This window comes from Trypanosoma melophagium (assembly GCF_022059095.1).
Source record: "Trypanosoma melophagium isolate St. Kilda chromosome Unknown ctg33segment0, whole genome shotgun sequence".
In the NCBI taxonomy this organism is placed as follows: domain Eukaryota; phylum Euglenozoa; class Kinetoplastea; order Trypanosomatida; family Trypanosomatidae; genus Trypanosoma; species Trypanosoma melophagium.
The window spans coordinates 240,580-266,096 of NW_027125167.1; the positions used below are offsets into that span (position 1 = coordinate 240,580).

Sequence of the window (25,517 nt, forward strand, 5' to 3'; positions counted from 1 at the left end):
AAAAAGTATCCGATACCAAACGTAAATTCTTATTTTCCTTTTTTATTTTTTTTCTACTAAAATTGCAGAAGGTCGTAGTAAAAAAAAGAAACATCTATGGTAAAACATATATATATGTATATATATATATATATATTTATTTATTTATTTATTTATTTATTTATTTATTTAATAACATTAACTAAAAAAAAACCCACCTTACCCACATAATTTATTGAGTTTTATATTTTTATTTCTGTTTTTTTTTTTTTTTTACACCCTCTGGAAACGAAAATATGACAACCTCTTTCTATTCCTTTTCCCACTCATCCCATCTATAAATATCGAATAAATATATAAATATATATATATATATGAGAGCATAAACGCATCTGTAGATGCATGTATGAATAACTCTATTACAAGTTTATCATACCTATATCTACCATCGCTGAGATAGATTCAAACCAGAAGCTGCATCTCCAACAGCACCGTCAGCCGCATCACCTTCTCCCTCTTCGGCTTCTGGTAAACATTTCAACCAATGACGAACACCAAATTGCGCCTCTTTGGGAGTTCCAAAGGCATCAAATACACGATGCATGATGGAATCCCACGCAGCAAGGTAAGTTGCCTCATGAAGTACATCTTCTATAGAAAAAGATGCGATACATTCATGTAGTAAAACGTTATCCTCTACACCATCTCGAACCTTTACATACGTGCCATCCTTATATCCTGACATTTGCCTAATACTGTTTAGCGTGTGTTTAGCCACGTAGTAGGCCACAAGGTTAAAACCGAGATCCTGTGCTGCTGCAATGACGGCTTCTGTAATGAGATCAAACCGCCAGATATTTGCCAATTGAATAATATTACGGAAACTAGCCACCGCATTTGCGGTTTCCGTTAGCGGAAAGAACATAATACCAGTCAATTCACTTTCCTCCATTGTGGATCGTGTGATTGTTTTTACTTCGGGTGGGCAACAGAAATGGCATAACTCCTGCAGTGTCTTCCCCGTCATATTATGGCGTGCTGGTGCGGCGAAGCGTGTCTGCATTTCCCCTGAAAGTGAAAAGTGTAAAATGTCTGTGAGTTCAATCTTCACATTTTGCAAATCCGGCTGTGCCTTTACATTCTTCCACCACTTCCACGGATAGGAATCCATCAACTCGACACTCTCCATCACAATGGCGAGTCCCCAGTCATCTGGGGTACGCTGCTGTTGCCAATTCACATGAACGGCCGTGTTGAGACCATCCTGCAGTTCGGCGAGAGAACGGAGAATGAGTGGTGGTAAACAGGCACGACGCATAGTGTTTTGTTCTTGTTGTTGTTGTTGTTTTGTATTGGCACACACACACAGAGACAAGGGGCTAATAATATATATATATATATATTATATATTATTATATTGGTGATGGTGAGAAATAGTTAGAGGATTAGTTACACGGTTGTGATTTAGCCAGAGGTCTTTCTTTTTTTTCTTTTATTTGGGTATATATATATATATATATATATATGAATGGAGAAAACATATGCAATGATGAAAAAAAAAGAAATGAGAAGTATTAAAGAATTAAAGACCAAACAATTAATAAAGCTTTATACGCACAGAGATACAGTAATACATTATTCATAACATTTATATATCACATCACATGAAAACTGAAGGGGGCATGGGGGATGGGGTAAGAAGAAGAGAAAAAAATAATAATAGCAAGAATCACAAAGAATGGATAAGGATAGCCTCAAGTGGTTGAAATATTACTGTAACAATTCAATTGAAACTCGTCTCTCTTTATTTCTTTCTTTGTTTTGTGTTCCCTTTCTAAGCTCATTCGCATCTCAAATTACGTTTTTACAGCAGTGGTGCCAAGTAATGTTGAAGTAAATTGTGTACATGCAAGAAAGTCACCTGATCCGCCTCTGATTTCCCTTCTCTCTTCTTTCCATCTGATAACAATGAGGATGAACTCGATCGCATTGTACGACTCGTTCTACTGCTTGAACTGTTTGGATCTGTTTCTTCTTCATATTCGTCTTCTTCTTCCTCATCATTATTATCAACTAATTTCGTCTTTCCAACAAAGTCAGTCAAGTCGACAGCCGTAATGACTTTCCCTACGCGGTTTCTTGTTACCTCAGAGTTAATCGCAGGCAGTCCCCTTGGTTCCTGTAGTGCATCAAAGAAAGATCCAATAACATCCATCAACAATCCACTGGGATCATCATTATTACTATTATTACTACCACTACCACCATTACTATTATTATTGGCACCAGGGCAAAAGTTCTCTACTGGAGTTGTATTAATCACAATAGATGTTCTCCGCCCATTATTTACTCCTTGTACTGGTGGTGCTGCAGGTGGCGGCGGTGGTTGCCGTTTGCTATCATTATTACCATCACTGTTATTGCTGCTGATGCTAATGTTGCTCGTACTGCTGTTATTATTATTATTATTATTATTATTATTATTATTATTATTATTATTATTATTATTATTATTATTATTCCTCCATGAACCTATTACCTGTGTAGCGGATGTCGCTGCTGCCGCCTCCACATTACGAGAAAAAGCCAAACCCTCCACATCAAACACACGTTGTTGTTTCCGTTCTTGTTGAGATGTTTCTTTAGAAACAGACTCCACCGTATTCGCCGCACATGTCAACCACTGTAAAAGTACCAATGATGGGACGCCATCGATATTGTTATTTCTATTCGACATGGTGGGTTCTCCATTGTTGGTGCTCTTTATACTGCCCACAAACAATGGAGACCAGAATCGTACAAATACGGCAAAGAAAAATATCTGTTGTCGTAATACACCTTCGGATTGTCGCCATACTTCTCTTGGGGCGTTATACACCACATTCCATGTTTCTGCACTGCACAGTACATCACGCAAGAGACGAAAAATAATAAACTGCAGTAATGCCACACTACCGGCGTAATTTCCCCCGCCTGTTTCCAATGCCGCAATTACGGATTCCTCCTGTGGGGATACACAACCATGCAATGGAAATGGAGACTTGCCTGTAGTACTATTACTATTATTAATACTATTACTAGTATTAGTAGTAGTAGTGGTGTTATGTTCTGCTGCCCATCGCTGATTCACCACATGGCTTGGAACAAGAAGTTCTTCTTGAAAAAATGCCAATGCATTTAATGAGATCTGTACACACCAATGAAAAAGAAACAACTCATCTTCACGGTCAAAGTTACCACCAATAGGGAATTGTGGATAATTACCAAGTACTCCACGCAGACACCAAGCAGGTGATGGAGGTGAGGGTAACGGTACACACAATAGTGCAGATTCCTGTTTATTTGTACTATATGAGAAGAAACGTCTTTTAATAAGATCCAATAGAAAAGGTATTAAACGTGTTTCATTTACAGCTGCTATTTGAATGAGTTGTGCAGCCGCATCCCTGGCGCCATTTGCATCCTCCACAAGATTTACCGGAGGACTCGTCATAATTTTAACAGTCGAAGCAGTATTAGCACCCTTACTACCACTACTACTAGTAGTAGAAGTAGTAGAAGAACCCTTATAGTTATTACCACTACCACCACTACTATTACTATTCTTACCATCGGGATATGTAGTAATATTAAAACTAGTATTAATATTAGTATTAGTAGTCCCAAATGATGTGGCTGTTGCGGCCATCTTCATCTCACTATCCCCATCAAATGCAAGTAATGCAGCATCCCCTAAAAGAAGATCCTGCGCCGCTTCCACACTATGTGATAGTATTAATGCAGAAGCCATCCATCCTTGTATAAGTCGTGGTAATACACGCCGTAGTTCCTCTAAATATTGTACCTGAAACGCTAATGTGGCATCTAATAACATGTATGATAATGCCCGTCCACGTGAGAGAAAGGCAATCCACACAGAGGCACTCAGAACATCGGCGAGAAGCAATTGCATAGCCCCAAACACCCATCGTGTTACAGAAGTGGATGGAGATAGTGGGGAGAGTTTAGCATCTGTGGGAAATACTTTACGATGCATATCTATAAACTCACCAGATTGTAAAAAAGTAACAAGCGCTTGTCGTTGTCGTAGTGTGGTACGCATAAATGAGAGAAATAAACGCTGCATCGTTACATCAAGAGACTCCGTGACAACCGCATTCGAAAGCAGGAATGAAACACATTCCATCCAATTATCCTGTACTTCCGTAAATTTCTTTTTCTGCTGATGAGTCACTTGCTCTAATGGTAATAACTCTTGACCTGTCATGGCAGCCACAAAGCGAACGACTGACGTAAGAAGTAAACCATGTACGCGTGTACAGCCATTTGAATAGCGTAGAAATGTATACTGCTCTGGGAGAAGTAAATACGCCGCCGTCTCACCACTACTTTTCTCCATTCCATTATTATTATTATTATTATTATTATTATTATTATTATTATTATTATTATTATTATTATTATTATTATCGTTACTTCTTCCCAGAAAGAGACGTGATGAAGCTGGGGCTAATAACATCTCTAACAAAATAGCATACGACGTCTGCGAGAGTCCTTTAAATCGCTGCTGTAACTCCCGACAAACAGAGTTATTACGACGTGCCACTTCCCCACACATGTGTGGATCATACGCCGATTCTCGACTGGCATACATCCGCCAGACATCGCGAATCAAATACTCCACCATGGCCTTCCCAGTACTCTCCAGTCGATCATCTGTACATCCACTAAAGTCTGTCTGTAAATAAATGAGACTCGGTGTAAGTAGTCGCAGGAGATGTGTAACGCAACCGGCACAACCAAACTCATCCATTCGACGAACTGTACGAATGGCATCTGCTAACATGACAACCGCACGACGGAAACGGGATGGATCTCCGCCTTCTGCGCCCGTACCGTAACTAAGAGCACGAGCCCCTAATACTTCACGGGCTAATTTGTCAATGCGATCATGTACCCAAAGCACGGCGGCAGAACTGGGTGGTAGTTGTAATGCCGTAGAAGATTGGGTTGTACCCTCCTCATTACTGCTAGGTTTATTATTATTATTATTATTATTATTATTATTATTATTATTATTATTATTATTATTATTATTATTATTATTATTATTATTATTATTATTATTATTATTATTATTATTATTATTATTATTATTATTATTATTATTATTATTGTATAACAGTTTGTCTGAAACTCGGTTGTTATAATTATTGGGATCCTTCTTCTCCCCATCACCCGCAGCTTTATTACCATTATTACTATTACTACTAGTCATATTCGTAGTAACAGGCAGCTTATCATCTGCAATGGTGCACCATAGATTCTGCTGTCGTTCTAGTACTTCTTGCATCGCAGAAACAAGAAAATCACTAGCAATAAGTGCACCATTTTGTGGATCTATGCGTAGTTGTAGTTTATACATCTCCCCATCCAACCATCCAGCATGAAGATGAAAGAATGTTTGAGATCCACTACGTAGTCTACCAAATCGTAATAGCAACTGCACTAGAGGAATGTGTATACTTTCACTATACATCAATGGCATTGGTACATCATGTAATCGTTCCGTCACATCACGCACAAACACTTCCTCTAATGCTAATAAGAGCGGCATACATCCTTTCGCATTCGCCTCTGCCTCCACACCTCGCATTAACTCTGCTGCTTCTGTATATCGCCGCTCTGCGATTAAATGCAATATCTCCTCCCGTACAACATCCGCGAAGAGTGTGATATCGGTGGAAGTTAATTCTCCAGAAGTCGCACTATTGCTATTTTCCAATCTTCCCTGCTTATGATATCGCAACATCGCCGTTGTCCCACCCGCCGCTGCAGTAGCCGTTGCTCCTGTTAATGTAGCATCACGCCATAAACGTGTAGAAGGTGTATTTAATACACGTGTTGTGGATAAGAAATGCCTAGAGGTATTACTTCCACCACCTCCACCACTATTACTATCATTATGATTACTTGCGCCACCACCACTTCTACCAGCACTATTACTATTACTACTAGTACTAGTACCCACACTACCCTTTACGAGACCGAATTGGGCAGAAAAGGCATCCGTTGAGTCTCGTCTTCGTGCTAATCGTGTGGCAATGAGACTTGGACGTGCACGTGCTTTACCGCCAAGTCCTGTCATTGCACTACCAATGCTATTATTACTATTGTGATTACTTCCACTAAGTAGTGAAACTCCAAAGGCGGTTTCCACCGCCCGATTTTCCCCATCAAAGTTATTACTATTCCCACCACCATTATTGTATGTACTAAACTTACTAATGGCAGAAATGGCCGCTTTAGTTCCTTGTACACGTCCTTTAAGAACTTCCACTAATGCACTCGCCCGGTTTACATCACGGAATAGTTGTAAAAAATCACTTGCATGCGCAAATACGGCGGCATGCAGACGACGTGTAGCAATACGATGATCCTCTGAAAGTTCCTGATCTAATTTCAGAAAATTTGATTTATTCGCCGCCACAAGTTCCGCCAGTACCTCATTCTTATCAAACGGCAAAGCACCGGCGGTTCCTGCTAAGGAGTCAGAAGCACAGGCGGCATAACGTGATTTAATATACTCCTCACGTGCACCTACACGTTCTTCTACTTTGCGTAATTCGACAGAACGGTTCTGCATGCGTTCAAACAAATTCGCAGCATCTTTTCCAAATGCCGTTTCTCGTCTATTGTTGTTATTGTTATTTCTATCAGCAGCACTATTACCAGAAATAGCAGCGGCAGAAACGTTTTCAAGCAGTGCTCCCGCCGTAGAACCACGACGACGACGAGCACGTAGACCACGCCCATCTGGTCTACGTGACTGCATTATTGGTTTTAAATAGTTTCTATTTCTGTAAATTACTAATTGGACGATTGATGTCTTTAGATTGAAGAGAAGAACATTAAAAAAAAAAAATAGACCTCAGAAATATACGATGAAAAATAACACAAATAAGTCCTTTTGACATATATATACTCTCACAAGATATATATATATATATATATTAATACAATCTTTATCTTCTCTCCATAACTTTGCACTTTCCCTTTTTTCAAAGGAAATTAAACGGGAAAAACAAAGGATAAATAGGGTGCTTCCCCTTATCACTCCTTATTATGTATATGAAGGAAAACAATAATGATCTTACAAGAAAACCCCTCTACTCTTCTATCATCATCTTTCCCCTTTTCTTCTCGTTTTTGCATCCATTTTGATGCGTGGAAAAGGGTCTCCATTTTTTTTTTAATTCTAAAAAAAAAACATGGAAAGAAAAAAAAAAACGTTCCAGTGAATCTTTGGATCTGAGAAAGGAGTCAAACATCTTCTCTATTCTACATCATTAGCTTCACTCTCATCGCTGCTATTACCACTACTACTACTACTACTACTACGACTACTACTACTGCTGGAAATATTCTCAAACCGCTCCGGGTGTTCTTCCACTTGGTCACTACGAAAACATATAAGACAATGCAGGTTTCCACCACTAGATTTCTTTTTCGTCTTTTTCGCGTTTGTACCTTTTGTCGTCTCATTATCCTTCACACAATCAACAGTTGTTGGAGAGACTTCTGAAGAAACTCCTGCCGCTACTGCAGTTGTTTCTCCTGATACTATCGGTGATGATGACTGTTCCAATACATTCGGAGATACTCCTACCCTTTGATGCTTTTCTTCTTGTTTTTCTTTTTCTGTTTGCTCTTGTTCTTTTTCTTGTTCTTGTTTTAGATCTGTCAACTTATTGCTGGCGTCGCTATCAATCCCAACACTATTCTTCTTATTCTTTGCCCCGCGTTTCTGAATCCCCAATTCCGGTCGTCGAATGTTATAAAAGTTTGGCGAGCGGCACATCAGATCCTTCACAATTTCACTCCACTTCCTCGCATACATCGCCTCATGTCGACCACGACTCACCTCGCCAATATAAATAGTGGTCTCTGTATCTTCCACTGGTACATCCTTTGCGTAAAAGTCTGTCTGCGCTAGTGGAATCTCTTGATATCCCACAGGAACCATGTAATGATTATGACAGTGATAAATTACCGCCGCATTGGGATTGCGCAAGAGTAATTTTAACTCCTGTAGTGCCTCTGCCGATGTACACGATGTACATCCTTTTCCTTGTGGTTTATATAACACATACGCCCGTCCACGTACCCCAAAGTGACGATTAAGTGCGTGAAACCATCGTAATAGTGTTCCATTGCCTGTAAATGGTCCCCATGAAATGGCATCAAACGGCGGTTCAAAGCCTAAAATAGACATTATCTCCTCTTGGGAAATAGGGGGACGATCATTATATATTCCCGTTATATTATTATTATTATTATTATTATTATTATTATTATTATTATTATTATTATTATTATTATTATTATTATTATTATTATTATTATTATTAAGATTGCTTGCTTCGCCAATGCGGGTGTAGAGATAATTCCAGATGGAGGTGAGGGAGGAAACACCGCAGCTGCGTGGGTATTGTTTCGTAACGGCGAGTAAACGGGGAATTCGCAAACAAAGACGCTGCTCGAGATCTGCACGAGTGGTGGGGAGTTGTGTTGGGATTAAACACCGGCGATCGGCCAAAGCATCTACTCGCACTATCGGTAATTGTCTACTATTGGCTCCAGTACCTTCTTTAGGTTCTTTTACACCTACAGTTTCCTTTTCTTCGTTTTTTTCTTTTTCCTTTTCTTGTTGTTCTTCAATAAGGCGTCTTAGTCTACTGGAGACGATCGCATCACGTTCCTTCTTTGTGGTTTTGCGCTTCATCTTTGGTAGTGAGAAGTCAATACCCCACGCCTCACCTCCACGTACTGGTTTTGGCGGTACTGTATCTACATTTGTTGTTGTTGTTGTTGTTGTCGATTCGGGGTTAACTATCACAGCCGAATTCTTATCTGCAGAATTCTCCATTTTAATATTTGACCTTCTTTTTTTCCCCCTTTTGTTTCTATATATATATATATAATGTCAATGGCAATTTCTTCCCCAAACAAGTGTACAGAAATTAGAAATTAGAAATAAAAAGGAGATAATAACAAAAATTATTAAAATAAGCCCAATAGAAATAAGAAAGGGAACCAAGAAAAGAGTAATATCATTATGAAAGTGTACAACCAAAAAGAGAGGGAAAGGAAAACAAAAAAAAAGGAGTATTTAGAAAAAGGCATTCTCTTGCGAATAAAGTGGCAATATCAATGTAGAGAAAATAAAATGAAGAAAAAAAGAACAAAAAAAGAGAGAATGAGGAGGTATTTCATCATAGATATAAGGAAATGACAGTCGTCATCATTCGAAAAAAAGTAAAAGTAAAAGTAAAAGAAGAAGAATCTGTCGATATTAGACTAGTTTACTACATTGTTTCCTTCTCCATCTATTCATTTCCATATAACTCCAGCAAGGTAGGTTAAAAATAAAAAAACAATCCCCATACATAGATTGCTTGTATGTATAGAGAATAGAATAAGAGAACGAGAGAAACATCACAGATCTTCAAATACAAATGTTTACAAAAATAATTTGAAACCGAATTAATGATCCTCCTCATATCTCATACTCTTATCATTTTCTTCTTCGTTTCCTTTACCTCTTTATTTCTCTCTCTTTCTCTCTTTCTCTCTCAATTTCTTTTCCTTTTTCACCTTTTTGCAAAGGTATTTTATTACCTACTTCTCTTTTATTAATCTCTTTCCTTCCACGCATTTCGCTTTTTTTCTCCTCTTTCATCGCCACGCTTTGTTTGATTCCGACCGTTGTCGCTCTTCTCAATAAGTGAAACAAAAAGTAAATAGATGCTCTTGCTGTTGTTGGTTTGTTCGTTTTTTCGGTTCCCATATATATATATAAAGCTTTATTACACGTCCAAATGGCTGTTTCTATTCTCCTAGAGATAAACCACTAAAGTGGACAATTGCTGACCTTCACAGATGTTGGCCGCTGCTCCTCCATATCTTTAATGAGTGTGGCGTAGTCCTCTGCACTCATAGTAGCACGCCAATACGCCTTATGAATAGATTGACGAAAAATTGCATATTTGTGATCACACCAGTATAACGCCCGTAGTTTCCATACATCTGGGGTCCATATCATCCCAATACCAACCACACACAAAACAGGAACCCAACGTCGTTGAATAATTGGCACCCATCCAGGATGACGTTGTTTAAATAACCAACTGTTCATCTTTATTTGTTCTTGTTGTTTCTGTATATGTAGTTTTGATCCATTGGGAAGTTTATTCTCTGCAGATGCACGTTCCACCCGTACGTGATCCCGCGTTCCAGCCGCAGCAGTAGCCGCTATTGTACTCCCTGTTCTCTCCATATTTATATCCCTACCACTATCACTATTCATATTTCCCCCCTCGTTGATAGTATTAATAGTACCCATTGCCCAACGTTTACCAAAGTATGGAATCTTATTCCACCAACTCTGCGCATACGCCTCCATGGCCCGAGCATTGGCGATATCGTATGCCAATATCTCCCGTTGTATTTCTCCTATAAATGCCTCTGCGGCCTGCAGTGAAGCTGCCTCGCTGCTCCCCGGCACCGGCCCGCTCTTTGGAAGTCCGAGAATAAAATTACGAGTGGTGTCACTCGCCGCAGACTCCAGTCCGGCATGTGGAGCTGTGGAAAAGGAAGATGAGGAGGCGGAGGAGTAATTGTCTGTTGTGTGACTGCCAGTGGAAGTGCTCGCCATGGTTTGATTCAGCTAAAAGAGGAAATAATAATAATAATAATAATAATAATAATAATAATAATAATAATAATAGTAATGGTAATAAGTGAAAAATAAATAAATAGTAATAAGGAAATGGTAACAAACCCGGAATGACTCTTACTGAGAGTGATATATATATATATACTTATATATATATTTATATTTATATTTATACTTCTGTCAGAAACCAACAGACACCTTAATTGCTCCAGAAAGAATGTCCGATGGATATATATATATATATATATATATATATATATATATAGGAAGAGAGAAAACAGAAAAAAGAAAAAGAGAAAAAGAGATATATGAATAAAAGCAGCACATTGCAGAAAACCTCTGTATCTATATTTCACACCAATAAATAAATAAATAAATAAATAATTTATTCTTTTCTTTATATTTGTTCCTTATTGGGCCCGGGAACCACCTCCACACCAACACCGTCACCACTATTATTAAATCGATGTTTTATAATTAAAATGAATCAAGTTAGAGTGGAGAACACTGTAGGTATCACTGTAAACGCAAAACAAAGAAGGAAAAAAAAAAAGCAAGAATACGCTTCCTGATGCCGTCTAACTCTTATTAAACAAAAGAGAAAACAATAAATGGATAAAGTTAAATTACCACGCGCTGCGTCCAAACTCATTTTCACATAAACATCATTCCCTCAATCATTAGAGTGCAATAATTAATTCTTTTTCTACAAAACCACCAGAACAATCACGATAATGAGAAGGGTTTTCAAAAAAAAAAAAAAGAAAAAGTGACAGTTCCTATTACTCCTTTGCTCATCAGAGTTCTCTTCATGTAGAAAGATATTATGGGGTGTCAGATCCTGTCTATTTATTTCCCTCTATTCTGTTTTTTTTTCCTTTATTCCCATGTAATATTCAACGTATTGGACGGACCTCCACCGCATGCCGACCAGCTAACAACTGTGTGAGAATAACAGCACTCGCTACACTAACATTTAATGATACTTCCTGTGGTTTTAATACGGCTGCATCATATACGGCCTTCTCCTCAGAACTTCCAGTCTTTTTTTTTTCTTCTTCTTCTTCTTGTTTACGCCGTGGAGAAGGGATATGTACCGTGTGTGTACACAGTCGCACTACCTCTGTTGATAATCCTTTATCCTCATTACCGAGCAACACAAGGCGACGTCGAGGACATTCCTTTTCTTTTTCTTTCTTATTATCTCCTTCTTCTTGTTTTATTCTTTTATTATTATGATTATTATTATTATTATTATTATTATTATTATTATTATTATTATTATTATCCGAGACGGTTGTGCTCCATGGTGCGGCAACAGCTGCATACACTTCCAGTTTGTGTGTATTATTCACTCGTGCCTTATGTTGGGCTATTGTATTTTCAAGGAATGTTACTGTGGGGACTACACTGCGATAGATATTCATATGTTCAATAAAACCCGCACTCGCCCGTGATACCGCCGGTGTACAACCCGCACTATCGCAACTCAACACTACTCTTTGTATTCCCAAGAAGAAGGCAGATCGCATAATAGCCCCTACATTCCCAGGATCTATAATGTGATCAAGGAAAAGAATTACATTATTATTATTATTATTATTATTATTATTATTATTATTATTATTATTATTATTATTATTATTATTATTATTATTATTATTATTATTATTATTATTATTATTATTATTACTGTGGTTTGTTATTGGGTCCTTTTCATTTCGGCTGTCATAAACAGTGTTTCTGGTATACCATGGAGAGGCTACCACCTCTTTTGGTGTAAAACTGGATACTTCTAGTACTACATTTTGATTTCGCCGTTCTCCACAGAGTTGTACCAACTCCCGTCTTTCCACAGATTGTACATCCATCTGCATAGCACGTGCAAGTTTCACAATTCGTCGTAGATTTAAATACTGCGGTGGAACCCAAACAGCATCCTTATCACCATCCGCATTATTAGCATTAGTATGAGGATCCACACTAACACCATTTGTGTTTTCATGGCTATTCTTGTCTTCCATCATTGGAGTTTTCTCACGGTGGCGGACACTACTATTGCTATTGCTATTATTATTATTATTATTATTATTATTATTATTATTATTATTATTATTATTATTATCCTCATCATTAATCGTTTCTTCTACGCCATTCTGGGTAAGGCGGAAGTCCCGCACAAACAAACGGCGCAGTTGACGTCTATGCGGGTGTTGTTGCCCTGCAGAAAGATAAAAAGCCCGAAGTGTGTGGAGTACACTATGAGTACCGCAGAGACGATCGACGTGTGGTGGTGGTGGTCTGGGAATTGGACTCCAGCGGTGACCGGAGGATTTATTCACAGCGTGAAGTGGATGACTCCATCGAAGCATACAAGAAATAAGTCTTTTTTATTTATTTGTTTTTTTTTCTATTATTTTTGTTTTTTTGTTTTTTGTTTTGTGTGATGAATGTTCCATCAGCCGAAATGGATATTTTGAAAAAAATAAAATAAAGTGAATAAAAGAAGATAAAAAGAAAGACAAAATGCATCGTCATATTGTAAATGAAATAGATGCCCTTCTCCCATTTAAAACTGTAACATTGATTCTGTGAAAAACCGAAAAAAAAAAGAAAAGGAAGGAAAAAAAAGTAGTGGAAGATAGAAACCTTCTTCTACGAATGCAGTTAACCAGGTACAATCTTTCTTTCCTTATATTATACCGGATTAGCGGTTCCACTTGCTAGCTTTTCTTTTTCATGTTGAATTAATTTGCTCGTTCCTCGCTTCCCAACTCTGCCTTCCATATCCGCTCAATTCGTTTTCGTCTTTCAATTATTTTTTTTTCTCTGTGTGTGTTGTTGGTTGTGTTTCCTTTCCCTCTTGGCTTTCCGCCTTCTTATGTGAGCTTCATTCTTTTTTCGCACATTATTCATTCCTCCTCCTTCTTTTTCTTCCTTTCTCTTCTCTTCTCTTCTTTCATTCTCTGTCAATGAGGGGATATGTATCGGTGCTAATAAAGTCAGTGTAATGTGTATTTATACAAACAAATAAATATATGTATCTATGTATGTATAATTTATCTACAAATATATGTATATACGTGTACAACGGTAATATATTTACACTACTTCACAATCTTGGGCATCAGTGTAACGTGGTTTTGTAGGATACTGCGCCAGCACTTTTTGTACCGTCGCATAATCTTCATGGCAAATCGTGAAGACATGTATGACATTTGTCCCCGCTCCTTTACACCATAATTCAACAATTGTGTGTGATAATCCAGTTCCTCCATCACCTGCAGACGTCGTTCGCGGAGGTAATTTTGGACATCCAACTCCCCACCACCTGACGCGAGAGTGCGGGCGAGTCCAAAGCAATCCGTAAAACCCTGTGCATCTCCAACGTCAATCGCATCAAAAGCGGCACCATGTGCGGCGTGTGCAATTTTAATCACCCGTCCACCTCCTTCTGACCAGTTTGGTATCACAAACAATGGCGTACGATAGACAAGTGCACTACTCTTTGTAAAGTGTTGTTGGACGTGTGTCATCATGGGACGAAACATGGTGTGTGGTATATACCCCGGTACTCCTGCCGTCCAGTGATCGATCACATCATCCCAGAATTGTTTCGTACTGCTACTCTTCAGTCGTGGATCGGGTGTGGCATCTGGAATTGTCAGTGTAACATTATAAAACAGTTTCGTTGCCATCATCGTAGGCCGCACCGTCATCTTTGCCCCTCTGGGCGTAAGTAGTTCCACAATTTCCTGTGACCCCGGTGTAAAACGTTTTTCAAATCGCCCCAGTTCTGGCAGTGGTGGAACACAAACCTCCGCCCACCGCACCGCCTTCATACGCGCCGATGTATATAATTCATCATTTTCCGCCCGTCTTCGCAGTTCCTCATCTGTGAGTGTTAACTCCGGCACGAGGGCGGACCTTCTGGCGGTGGCAATCACCCCGAGATAATCCCGCCGGCCCGCCCCACCCGCAAAGTGCACCCGCACCCCCCCGCGATCGAGCGGCTCCAACCCCCCGCGGTCCAATCGAGGCAGCGGCAGACGTGGACAGGAGTGGGGGCCAACACTGCAGAGGGACAGGAGGGCACGTTCGAGTTTGGGGCGATCGCAGCAGAAGAATGTGGGACTTTCGCCCTTGGCGCGGAACTCGTTCAGGTCGAGATCACACATGTCATTGCCAACGTGATCAAAGGTGAGAAGACGACCCACGACACTTCCACTGGGAACGGAGACATTCAATACATCGCCCAGAATTTGTGTAAGAGATGGCGTAAGCACGATGGTGCCACGATCCAGATCATCCTCACTTGCGTGATACGCCAAATCACATTCTAGGCCATGTACACGTAAACACAATGCCATGAATGGGGCCATCATACCATCACCGACCACAAGGTACTTGCCAGGAGAGGAAATCGCATCTTCATGACGAATATAAGAGGCAACATCTCCACGAGGCACACCAAATGATGTTAAACCACCAGAACTCTCTCCTCTCGCCATGGAGGAAGCCACAGATGAAGATGAAGCAGAAGAAATAGGGGCATGAGAAGATGAGGCAAGCGTGTTGGTGTATCCATCTGCACTCAACTCGGATGTTGTCTCTCCACTCATAGAAGAAGAGGAAGAAAAGGAAGGAGGAGTACGTCCTTTGCTGCCGGCAGCGAGTGCACGACTACCAAAGAGTGCCAATCGACGTGCCGTCGCGGAAGATCCAACTGTTGCAATTGGTTTATCTACTACCACTGTCGCCGCTGCTGTCTTTCCCTTCACATCTGTTCCTCCAGTACTTGTGGCTTCAGCTGATGATGAAGAGAAACCAGGCCCTGATGTAGATTTCACTCCTTTAGTACTATCGGTACTGCTACCTCCTACATTGCTAGTACCATCACGATTATGATCAGATGTCATTTACCAACCCTATTTACCCCCTTTTTAACGTTAATAATGTTTTACTCCTTCTCCTTCCACAGACACACACACTCTCTCTCGCTTAGTTTCCCTCTTACTCAAGAGCCAAGATAGTGACAGGAATAAAGAAGAAAGGAAGGAAAAGTAAGCAACTGAGAAAAGACACTTATCAAATGAAGCAGAATTTTCAAAAAGAAAAAGAAATGTTTGATAATAATAATAATAATAATAATAATAATAATAATAATAATAATAATAATAATAATAATAATAATAATAATAATAATAATAATAATAAAGAATAGATTGCATTTTTGCATTCCCCTATAAGAAAAAAGAGTATTTTTCTTTTTTTATTTTTCCTTTTCCAAACTCATACACACACACGAAAAAAAAAAATAAGCTTTAGTTATCGATAATAACAACAGACATATTTTCCTCTTATTCCCCTTATGACCCTAATGGATGTCCCATGCCAAGCTGTAGCTCATATTCACTTTTCCAATTTTCCAGTGGTAACTGCTTCCATGCCTTGCAGAGTTTCTCCACAGATGCGAGAGTATTAAGGTCTTCACCAGGACAATACGGATTATCAAAGGGAAACTCACCATAATACTTGGCAAAGTTGTGCGCTATCGTACCTAGCAGTGCAATATGATGTTCTACATGATATTCACGTGCTAACACATACCCATGTGCTTGCCAATACGTCACAGGTGGCAATTCTTCACGTTCTTCCCGTTGATGTTCCTGCTGTTCATTCTCTTGTATAGACTGTTGTACATTTCCCTCTGTAGAGAACATACTACTTCTACCACTACTACTACTACTACTACTTCTATTACTAATAGTAGTACTAGTATTATCACCGTTAACCTGATTTTCAAAAACCCACTTCTCCATCATACGTGCGGCTATGTTGATCTTGAAATCACACGCATTGGTAAAAAGTTCCTCATCATAGCCAAGTGAGATACGGAGACGATTGCGTCGTACCCACGAAGGTTCATTATTAATTTCCTCTGGAGACTGTAAATTGTTGATTGCCCGTCGTGGGGCTCCAAGCGCAATCTGCAGTACTTCACGGTCTAGAAAAACAACATCCAGTCGTCGACGACGTACCACAACATCGCAGGTGCCCAAATACCGTTGAAGTCCAACCGCAAACTCCCGCACATACGCATTATCATCCTTTTTATTCTTTTTCATCCCACTATTATTATTATTATTATTATTATTATTATTATTGGTCATTTGATTAGATTGCACTGCTAAATCAGGATCTGTAGCGGTAGCATTGACGAGCATGTCGCATTGAAAAGGTTTCTTCGATGTTACAAAGGCGGAAATATCGGCCTCCGTACCAAGTACTTTACGTATTGCATCATGCACGATAAGGTAATACTTCTTTGGAAGTGGGAAAGACATATTTCTCTTATGGGTTAAACCCCTTTTTTTTTCTTCCTTTTCCTAGTTGTTGCTGTTACCTCAACTATTCTTCCTTGTTTGAGAAAGAGCTGATGATTATTATTAAACTAGAAATGTTAGTACTATTTGATAAATGCTTTGACAACACATATCACCACTAGCAGCTATTATTACAATACGGCAACTGAATTACACACGCAGAAACAAAGAGAGAAAGGGGGAAAAAAAAATACAATATTAATAAGGGAATTGGAATACAAATAGTAAAAAAAATAAAAACAAAGATACCATTTCATTTACAGAAATAATGAATAATAATAATAATAATAATAATAATAATAATAATAATAATAATAATAATAATAATAATAATAATCCGCTTTTTTTTTCTTTTTTTCTTCTAACCCCTCCTCCTGTTGTTGGTATCATCATCAACTGTCACATTTTTATTCTCGCCACATCTGCCACGCGTCTCTGAAACTGACAATGTTCATATTGGAATAAAGGAGGAAAGAAAAGAAAAAAAAATGGGAAGTTTTGGGTAAAGAAAATAAATAATGGAACAAGAAAAAAATAAAAAAATTCATCTTATTCATTCATAACTCCAATACAAAAAAAAAGGAAAGCAATGTAATTAATCTATTCCAGAATGGTGATCTCTCTCACCTGGATGGATGCACGCAAAAATATGTGTGTGTGCGTTTGTGTTTGTATACACACTGTAGGCATAAACACCGACATACACCCTCTATCTTTTTTTTTCAAAACAATAACAGCAATAACCTCTAAAATATGCTTATTCCGCAAAGGAAAACATATATATATATATATATATATATATATATATATATATATATATATATATACTGGAATTTCCACTTTTCTTTCGGCTTCTTCCCCTGGTCCAACTGTTTCTCTTGTTGGTGTTGACGTTTTCTTTCTTTCAACCCTTTTTATTCTTGGTCTTTTTTTTTTCGTTAGGCCGTCTTCAGACCTCGTACAACTAGATCATCTAACTCAGGAACACTTTCCAATAAAACCCCGTGTTCGTTTGCAAGAAAGAGAATAGAAAAGAAGAAAAAAGCTGGTGATAGTGTACCAGTTGCAGATATACCTGAAATCTGTGGTAGAATAGGCAAAATAATTTCACTAAAACGTGGCAGTTCTTCACTCCCTTCTCCTGCAGCATCCTTGTGAGTTTCTTCTTCACGTCCTCGCTTTCTTCTTGATGATGATAATTGTTGTTGTTGTTTTTGTGATTGATCCTCTTTTTGTTGTTCTTGAATAGTGGGATTAGACTCTATTGCGTTACTCACAGACGACCACATGGCCTGTCGCAGCTTTACAACATCTACCTGCGATGGAAGAACCGCTTGTGGAGCCTGTAGTACCTTTGCAAGCATTAACGGTTCCATACCCGCTAACTCATCCATATTACCACTACCACCATTATTATTATTATTATTATTATTATTGTGGCTACTAGGACGACCGTTACTAATTGCTGTTAAGGCGCCACTCACACGTGCCAGTTCAGATCTCTCAAAACTTGCGAGTATCTGCGCCTCTGCCTGACGAATGGGATCCATCGTATCTGCATGACCGCCATGATCATCATCATCGTAATCATCATAGCCACCAGCACCCATAAAGTCATCATCTGCCTCAGCTCCACCGTGAAAAAAGTCTGTTGGCATTGTACCAATAGCACCCATTCCACTACCGTTCCCATCATCATCGCCTGTATGACTTTGTGTATCATCTTCTAACTTAGATCCCCATCCATTGCCCTGGTGATGGTTATTGTTATTATTATTAGTACGATTACCAATAACACCACTTGCACGTCTTGAGGGGGCTGCACTACTGCCATGAAGACCAAGGGTACGACCTGTAGCCGATTTACGAAGTAAATTCCACTGTAAAAGAGATGTTGAAAAGGGTTGAAAAAAGGTAGTGACAGTTATAGGATGTGGTAAATAAGATGGAATGGTTTTTCCAGGTACAGGAGGTTCGGCAAGCAAAAGTCCAGACTCTTGAGCTTTCGCACGCTGAAAAACACCCTGCGTATAGGCGAGAATGGCATTAGGGGTTTTACCGAGAAGTAACTCCTTACCAAGTTGTGTCATATTTTTCCCAGTCGTTGTACTTTGCTTAAGGGCAGAACTGTCCACAACGTTCCCGTTAAGGAGAAAAGAAAGTGAAGATAAGGAAGTGTCTGCATCTCCAGAACCAACACTTCCACTAGCAGCAGCAGCAGCAGAAGTAGCAGCGAGTTCACCTGGGAGGTCAAAAGCGATAGTTTTCTCACGTTTTACGCGTTTTGTAGCAGGCGTAGATGTTGTCTGTGATGCCGTACCTGTTTGTGTAAATCGATGCTCTTTATGTAGACGTAGTAATTCAGAGTTTTTATGTGTGGCACCGCCTAACAGCACATTTGTTGGTGGTTCACTTAATGGAAACCATGAAGTTGGATCTTCTGCTTCTAATGCGAGACGATTCTCTCCAAATAGACAACCATCCATAGCGTTTAGTTCCGCCACACCTGAGACCAGTTGATGCGCCTCTGCGGCAATGCGCTCACGTAATCCTTCATTGCCGTTTATTATATCACTGTTCTCACCAACATCGGTGTTTATTCCATTATTAATATTATTATTATTATTATTATTATTATTATTATTACTAGCCGCACTAGTAGTGTCATTGTTGTTATTGGTATGATCATCGCCGTAGTAGTTATCATCACCGTAGTCCATACCACCACCACCATCACCCCAGTCATTGTCGTCATAATCAGATTGATGTGCGGGAAACAATGCTGCATCTGTGGTCATAAGCTGTTGTTGTTGTTGTTGTTGTTGTTGTTGTTGGTCTTCTCCTGTACCCATCATCAACCCTGCCGTGTTTGCATCCTCCGCACCCGCGTTAGATGTGTGTGGGAGAAGCAACAGCGATGGAAGCAAAATAGATGGACGTCCTGCTTCTTGCTCTTCTTCCGACTTCTCCATATATCCACTTTGTCTCCCACCACCACCTCCTTCTTCTGCAGAGAGTGGACTTTGACCCGCTGATGCCGTCGTTGTTGCTGTAACTGGTGGTGGAAATGGGGGAAGTTGAATGGGCATATTAATACCATGATCCAATTCTCCCATCTCTATCACTGTTGTTGCTGTTGTTTGATCCGTTTCGGTAGTATCCCCCGTGTTGATTTCCTGTTTCACAACATGCCGTGAACCACTGGAGAGTCGTAAACGTCGTGCTGAGTATTCCCGATCCTCATCCCGTGCATAATCAACATCCAGAATGAGATTTCCCGCCTTTCCCAGCGGTGTATTGTGTACGAGTAATCCATGTGAATTACCTTGGTCAAACTTCTCTGTAATGGCTCGAAACTGTGCATTCACACCTGTGTGTACAAGTGCCACACGTCCTTTACTGTCGAGATTAATCTCCGATGGATCTAATGCGAGTGTGCGAACATTCTGTGCTCGTCGTTGTGCCGCCGCCTTCTTTCGACGTTCTGCCGCTGCCGCACTAGATCCTCCCTCTTCACCTGTTCCATCTTCATTATCACTTCCCCCACCATTCCCATTAGCGCCGTTCTCATCCTCATCCCCATTGCGTAATAAACGTCGTACCATCTGATTCGATCGCTGATACGTACTGTCCACACGACTTGTCCACACCTTGGAGCACCCCTCCACCACAGTGGCGACTTTGGCAAAGCTGGAATACTCATCAGTGCTCGTGGCCGCATCGAGTGTGCTTTCCACGGCATGTGTGATGCCCTCTAATAAATTACTGGCGTCCTTTGAGACCCATGCGTTCTTGCGGGTAATTTTACCCTCAATTGCCTGTAATAAGGCATCATCCAAGTCCTGTGCGGTGGCGAATCGTGGACGACGTTGTCGAGATGCGGATTGTGTGACTTGTGGACTGCCGGATTGAGAGGCGGGGGGAATAAGAACTCCTTTGCCCTCATCAAATACGAGAGAAGGTTCTACAGGTAGAAAATCTGCGTTATTCTCTTCCGCTCGTCGAAGAAATTGTCGTTGATGACGCATATCATTCTGTGTAGTGGATGTCATCTTGTTGTTCTTGTCGTTGTTTGTTGTTTCTTCTTCTCCCTTTTGGTTTTATTTCTCTTTTTTCTTCTATCCTATATAAATATGTAAATATATATGTGTATGTGTGTATCGTTATCGGCTTCTGCTCTGTGTATTTTCGTGTATGTGCTTAAATGCCTCTAGTTCCACACCCAAACTAATCCACGTTTTGTGGACTATTTTGCAAAGAAATTGAGAAGAGAAAAAAAAAGTATGAATGCATATGTATAAGGACAACAGAGACGAAAACACAAAATTCAAGTTTTGTTGTAAAACTAAAAAAAAGAAGAAAATAGTCAAAAAAAGGTAGATATTTCTTCTCTTCTACTCTTCTATTCTTTTTTTTTCTTCCTTTGTCATGCTGCACTTTCTGTTGTTCCTCGATAGTGGAGGTTAGAAATAAGGAGCACCCACGACTAACAGCAACAATAACAGCCGCAGCAGTGGCAGCGGTAATTCTTTTTTAATTGGAAAACGGAGTGAAAAAAGTTTAAATGGAAAAGGGAAGCGAACAGCTGAGGAGAGAGCAAAGATAAATAGATAAATAGATAGAGATAATAGGGGTTCACACCGCCACTGAGAATGAACCCAGCAATAGTAGTAACAATAGTAATAATAGTAATAGTAGTAATATTAGTAATAATAATAATAATAATAATAATAATAATAATAATAATAATAATAATAATAATAATAACAAAAATAATAATAATAGTAATAATAATAATAATAACAATCATCATGGTACCTTTACTGGTCCTCCTCTTAACATTTGTTCTTTCTCTTTTTTTTTCTCTTTTGCCTTTAATTCTACTTCTCGTTTGATTTTTGTCTTCATCCTATTTATTTCTTCTGAATTCTCAAACCAATATATACATATATACCTTCTAGAGTTTCTAGACGATGGCCCCCATTATCACGCCCCTGTTGGAAACTGCATCTGATACAACTTTTGCTGTAAATCACAACTACTCGCAAACGCAATCACCACTCCAGCTGCCCGACTGGATCGCACTAACATACGCGTCACATTCCCCACATCTACAGAGTCCACAAAACACCGACACGGCCGCCGTGCACTGTCGAGTACCTCCAACTCCACGTGATCCTCCTGATTGAGGTGCGTGGGCCGCCACTGGGCCGGCGAGACGACGTTACTTCCCACGACTTGAATGAGTGGAGCCCCAACGGGAACAGGCGAGGCGCCGAGGGCTCTGCAGTACGCCGTACTCCCAGCGGCCGTAGCGACGAGTACCCCATCGCCGCGAAGAAGTCGTATCCGTTCCTCGCCATTGACGAGAATACGGATAAGGGCGGTTTGTCCACTAGAGCGTTCCACCCAGGCATCGTTAAAGGCGAGCTCGGAGAGAAGGTGCTTCTCGCCCGTCTCCGTTTCCTTCTCGGCGAGGCAGTAGAGCATGGTGGTGGTGTGTAGTTTGAGTGGGGCAGAGAATAGTTCACTCAGGGTGGAGACGTCGTTCAGTAAATAACCGACATGACCGGCATTTACACCAAAGAAGGGAATAAAACGACGCCAGTTATTGCGAATACAGTGCATCATATATCCATCACCGCCAATGGGAACAATAAGATCGGGTTCCTCATCGCCATACGCCTGAAAGGCACTCAGACTCTCATAATACTCCCGTGCCAGTAAATTGCTCTTATCGTAGTGTAATTCTAAACGGGGAATAAGACCAGGAAATGCAAGTGCGGAAGAAAAACATAATGCGGCGACTTTACTTCGACGAACTCCACCAAATCCACCACCACCACCACCAACTACACCGCCAACACCAGAAGCACCACTATTACTACTATTACTACCACTAGCACCTCCTCCTCCTCCTCCTCCACTACTACCACCGTGATAGGCAACAAGGGCCATTTTGGGAGAAGCATCTTTGCGGTAATCGTGATAGAGACTGTGGCTCTTAATATACCAATGCACAGGTGCTGTGAGGATTAGGGCGGGATCTACTTCACGCTCCCATAACGCTTGTCGTACATCTGCACCTGTGCAACGATGGACGGCATGTACCTCAACATGTGGTGCGGCATCATGTGGGACGAAGTGATGATCTCCAATCTCTACAGGGTCTGGAATAGAAAAGAGATCCTCAATGAGATGACGCACTTTGCGACGTGTGGGCACTGTATCCCGTAGTGTGGTATCATTCTCTTCTGTCCCTGTTAACAGTAATGGGTTACTTCCTAATAAACTGTAATTGTCTTGCAGTACACCATCACTGGATTTACTACCGGGTTTATCTGTATACTTGTTGTCCATATCGCTATTACTACCACTACTATTGTCATTATTACTACTACTACTACTACTACTACTACTACTACTATTGATCCTGCTATCGCTATTGCCATGATTATTATTACTACTACTACTACTACCAACACCATCATTAGTAGTAGTACCACCACTACTACTGCTATTACTACTACTAATACTACTACTCCGCACCATCTTGTGGCGCTTGGTATCATACTTATCGGTGTAAGCGTTTGTACCAACAACATCGTCGGGACCAAGTCGACTCATAGTAATATCATCAGATGAAGCTAACCATGATGCAGTCGGACTACTCTTGTATGAACGGCTGATCTCCACCTCCTCCTCCCCACGACGCCTCGCCACTAAACGTGGTGATCTTCCGCAAACACTACAGGTATTGCAATCCTCCATAGACACATCATCCTCTCGACTCCCTTCCATGCCTTGCAGATTGCCTTGTTCTTGATATTTCCCATCTTGTTTCTCTCCCTCCGTTTTCTCCCCATTTCCCTGGTGTTGTTGTTGTTGTTGTTGACAATGATGATGATGATGATGTTGTTGTTCTTGTTTCTGTGCTTGTAACCCCGATGTGGAGTTTGCAGCCGATAACGACGTGTTAGCATCACCGTCATAACGTGTTTTCTCAAGCAAATGTGCATCCCGTGGTTTATGCACCACAGAGACAGGAAGACTCACCGTCTGTAGTAATAACATTGGCACGTGCAGCTTTACATCCTCAAAGTGTGCCCACTTCTGCATCTCATGTGCATCCTGCAACCAATGCACCAGTGTGCTATTCCTATACCGCTGTGTTAATTCATACACGCATGGCATATCCTCATCCGGGTGCTCCAGTGCGGTGAAATCCACATGTACACGAGGGAGACCACGCGTGACGAGAGTTGTGAGTGCGGCTAAATGTGTAGAGAAACGCAATGCAACTGGAAAACGGGTGTTGGGAACTATAATGAGATGATCAAATGGCACACGTTCACTCTCCTTAAGACTCTCCGCTAACGGCTCTAGATACCATAGGGAAGTACTAGAACTTGTACTATCACTATCGATCCCACTGTTAAAATGGTTATGGTTGCTGCTACTGTTGCTGTTATTATTATTATTATTATTATTATTATTATTATTATTATTGGTGTCACCTACAAGCAGACGGAAGAGCTCACGGTGTTGCACAGTAGGTGGATCCAAGTGCAGTGGGAATATTCCAACACGGGATAGTTGTGGCACATTGTACCAGCAATAAAGCGGTAGTACCCGTCTGAACATAAAATAACTGCTTTTTTTCTTACTTTGTGTATATAGTGAGAGGTGGCCAATAACTACTATGCCACACGTCTACCAATTCTCTTCAAAAAATATATTGTACACCCAAAGACAATCTCAACAAACCAGAGTGTATTTTATTAATCAGTCAATAACTCAGAAAGGATATATATATATATATATTCGTCGAAATAGTTTTTTCCTTTACTTTTTCTCTACCTTAATTTCGTCTCGCTTTCACCCAGGCAAACAGACACAAAGAGAACAAGAGAAACAGACCAGTATATATATATATATATATATTATTATTATTATTATTATTATTATTATTATTATTATTATTATTATTATTATTATTATTATTATTATTATTATAGATGTATATTTATATCTATATATCAGTTCCTCTCAACCCATGCCGCAAGAATACAGCGGGAGGCATACACACATGCACTTTATCGGATGTGCAGTAAAGCAATACACAGTATATAAAGAGGGGGAAGAAAATAATCAAGAAAAACATAAAATCGGTTTACCCCACTTTCTTTGGTTGCCCCTCTTAACATCTACCAGTTGAATAGCTGAACCAACTGGACCAACGAGGATTCAGTGAAACGAATAAAAAAACCCACAAGAAAGAATATATATATATATATATATATATATATAAGGAATAAAACCCGAAAATAAAACAAAACAAGAAACAATAAAGTTGAACAAACGCATTGCAAGAAAAACATCCACTTACACAAAGAATACTTTAAAAATATATA

General features: G+C 39.9%; 9 protein-coding genes across 11 annotated transcripts; all 9 read right to left on the reverse strand.

The window, feature by feature from the left end:
* Positions 1-421: 421 nt before the first annotated feature.
* Positions 422-1,297, reverse strand: LSM04_005448 (dUTPase/dCTP pyrophosphatase; the record flags this gene model as incomplete). Its single annotated transcript, XM_067331151.1, has 1 exon — positions 422-1,297. One exon carries the CDS (start codon positions 1,295-1,297, stop codon positions 422-424), a length of 876 nt encoding a protein of 291 aa, XP_067189082.1.
* A 546-nt stretch (positions 1,298-1,843) lies between these two features.
* Positions 1,844-6,814, reverse strand: LSM04_005949 (uncharacterized protein; the record flags this gene model as incomplete). Its single annotated transcript, XM_067331152.1, has 1 exon — positions 1,844-6,814. One exon carries the CDS (start codon positions 6,812-6,814, stop codon positions 1,844-1,846), a length of 4,971 nt encoding a protein of 1,656 aa, XP_067189091.1.
* Positions 6,815-7,315: 501 nt separating this feature from the next.
* Positions 7,316-8,908, reverse strand: LSM04_002277 (uncharacterized protein; the record flags this gene model as incomplete). Its single annotated transcript, XM_067331153.1, has 1 exon — positions 7,316-8,908. One exon carries the CDS (start codon positions 8,906-8,908, stop codon positions 7,316-7,318), a length of 1,593 nt encoding a protein of 530 aa, XP_067189022.1.
* Positions 8,909-9,892: 984 nt separating this feature from the next.
* LSM04_002238 (uncharacterized protein) lies at positions 9,893-10,696 on the reverse strand (the record flags this gene model as incomplete). Its single annotated transcript, XM_067331154.1, has 1 exon — positions 9,893-10,696. One exon carries the CDS (start codon positions 10,694-10,696, stop codon positions 9,893-9,895), a length of 804 nt encoding a protein of 267 aa, XP_067189021.1.
* A 917-nt stretch (positions 10,697-11,613) lies between these two features.
* On the reverse strand, positions 11,614-13,089 carry LSM04_003419 (the record flags this gene model as incomplete). Of its 2 annotated transcripts, none has more annotated exons than XM_067331155.1 (1): positions 11,614-13,089. In XM_067331155.1, the coding sequence occupies one exon, from the start codon at positions 13,087-13,089 to the stop codon at positions 11,614-11,616; it is 1,476 nt and encodes a 491-aa protein (XP_067189043.1). The 2 variants fall into 2 exon arrangements, with proteins under 2 accessions (XP_067189043.1, XP_067189044.1); XM_067331156.1 differs by having other exon boundaries at positions 11,614-12,249.
* Positions 13,090-13,824: 735 nt separating this feature from the next.
* LSM04_000109 (uncharacterized protein) lies at positions 13,825-15,636 on the reverse strand (the record flags this gene model as incomplete). Its single annotated transcript, XM_067331157.1, has 1 exon — positions 13,825-15,636. The coding sequence occupies one exon, from the start codon at positions 15,634-15,636 to the stop codon at positions 13,825-13,827; it is 1,812 nt and encodes a 603-aa protein (XP_067188993.1).
* Positions 15,637-16,086: 450 nt separating this feature from the next.
* Positions 16,087-17,064, reverse strand: LSM04_008136 (uncharacterized protein; the record flags this gene model as incomplete). Of its 2 annotated transcripts, none has more annotated exons than XM_067331159.1 (1): positions 16,087-17,064. In XM_067331159.1, one exon carries the CDS (start codon positions 17,062-17,064, stop codon positions 16,087-16,089), a length of 978 nt encoding a protein of 325 aa, XP_067189124.1. The 2 variants fall into 2 exon arrangements, with proteins under 2 accessions (XP_067189124.1, XP_067189123.1); XM_067331158.1 differs by having other exon boundaries at positions 16,087-16,440.
* A 977-nt stretch (positions 17,065-18,041) lies between these two features.
* Positions 18,042-21,155, reverse strand: LSM04_004044 (Condensin complex subunit 2/barren; the record flags this gene model as incomplete). Its single annotated transcript, XM_067331160.1, has 1 exon — positions 18,042-21,155. One exon carries the CDS (start codon positions 21,153-21,155, stop codon positions 18,042-18,044), a length of 3,114 nt encoding a protein of 1,037 aa, XP_067189054.1.
* Positions 21,156-22,089: 934 nt separating this feature from the next.
* On the reverse strand, positions 22,090-24,747 carry LSM04_003073 (NAD kinase; the record flags this gene model as incomplete). The annotated part of the gene is made up of 1 exon (XM_067331163.1): positions 22,090-24,747. The coding sequence occupies one exon, from the start codon at positions 24,745-24,747 to the stop codon at positions 22,090-22,092; it is 2,658 nt and encodes an 885-aa protein (XP_067189034.1).
* Between the last annotated feature and the right edge of the window lie 770 nt (positions 24,748-25,517).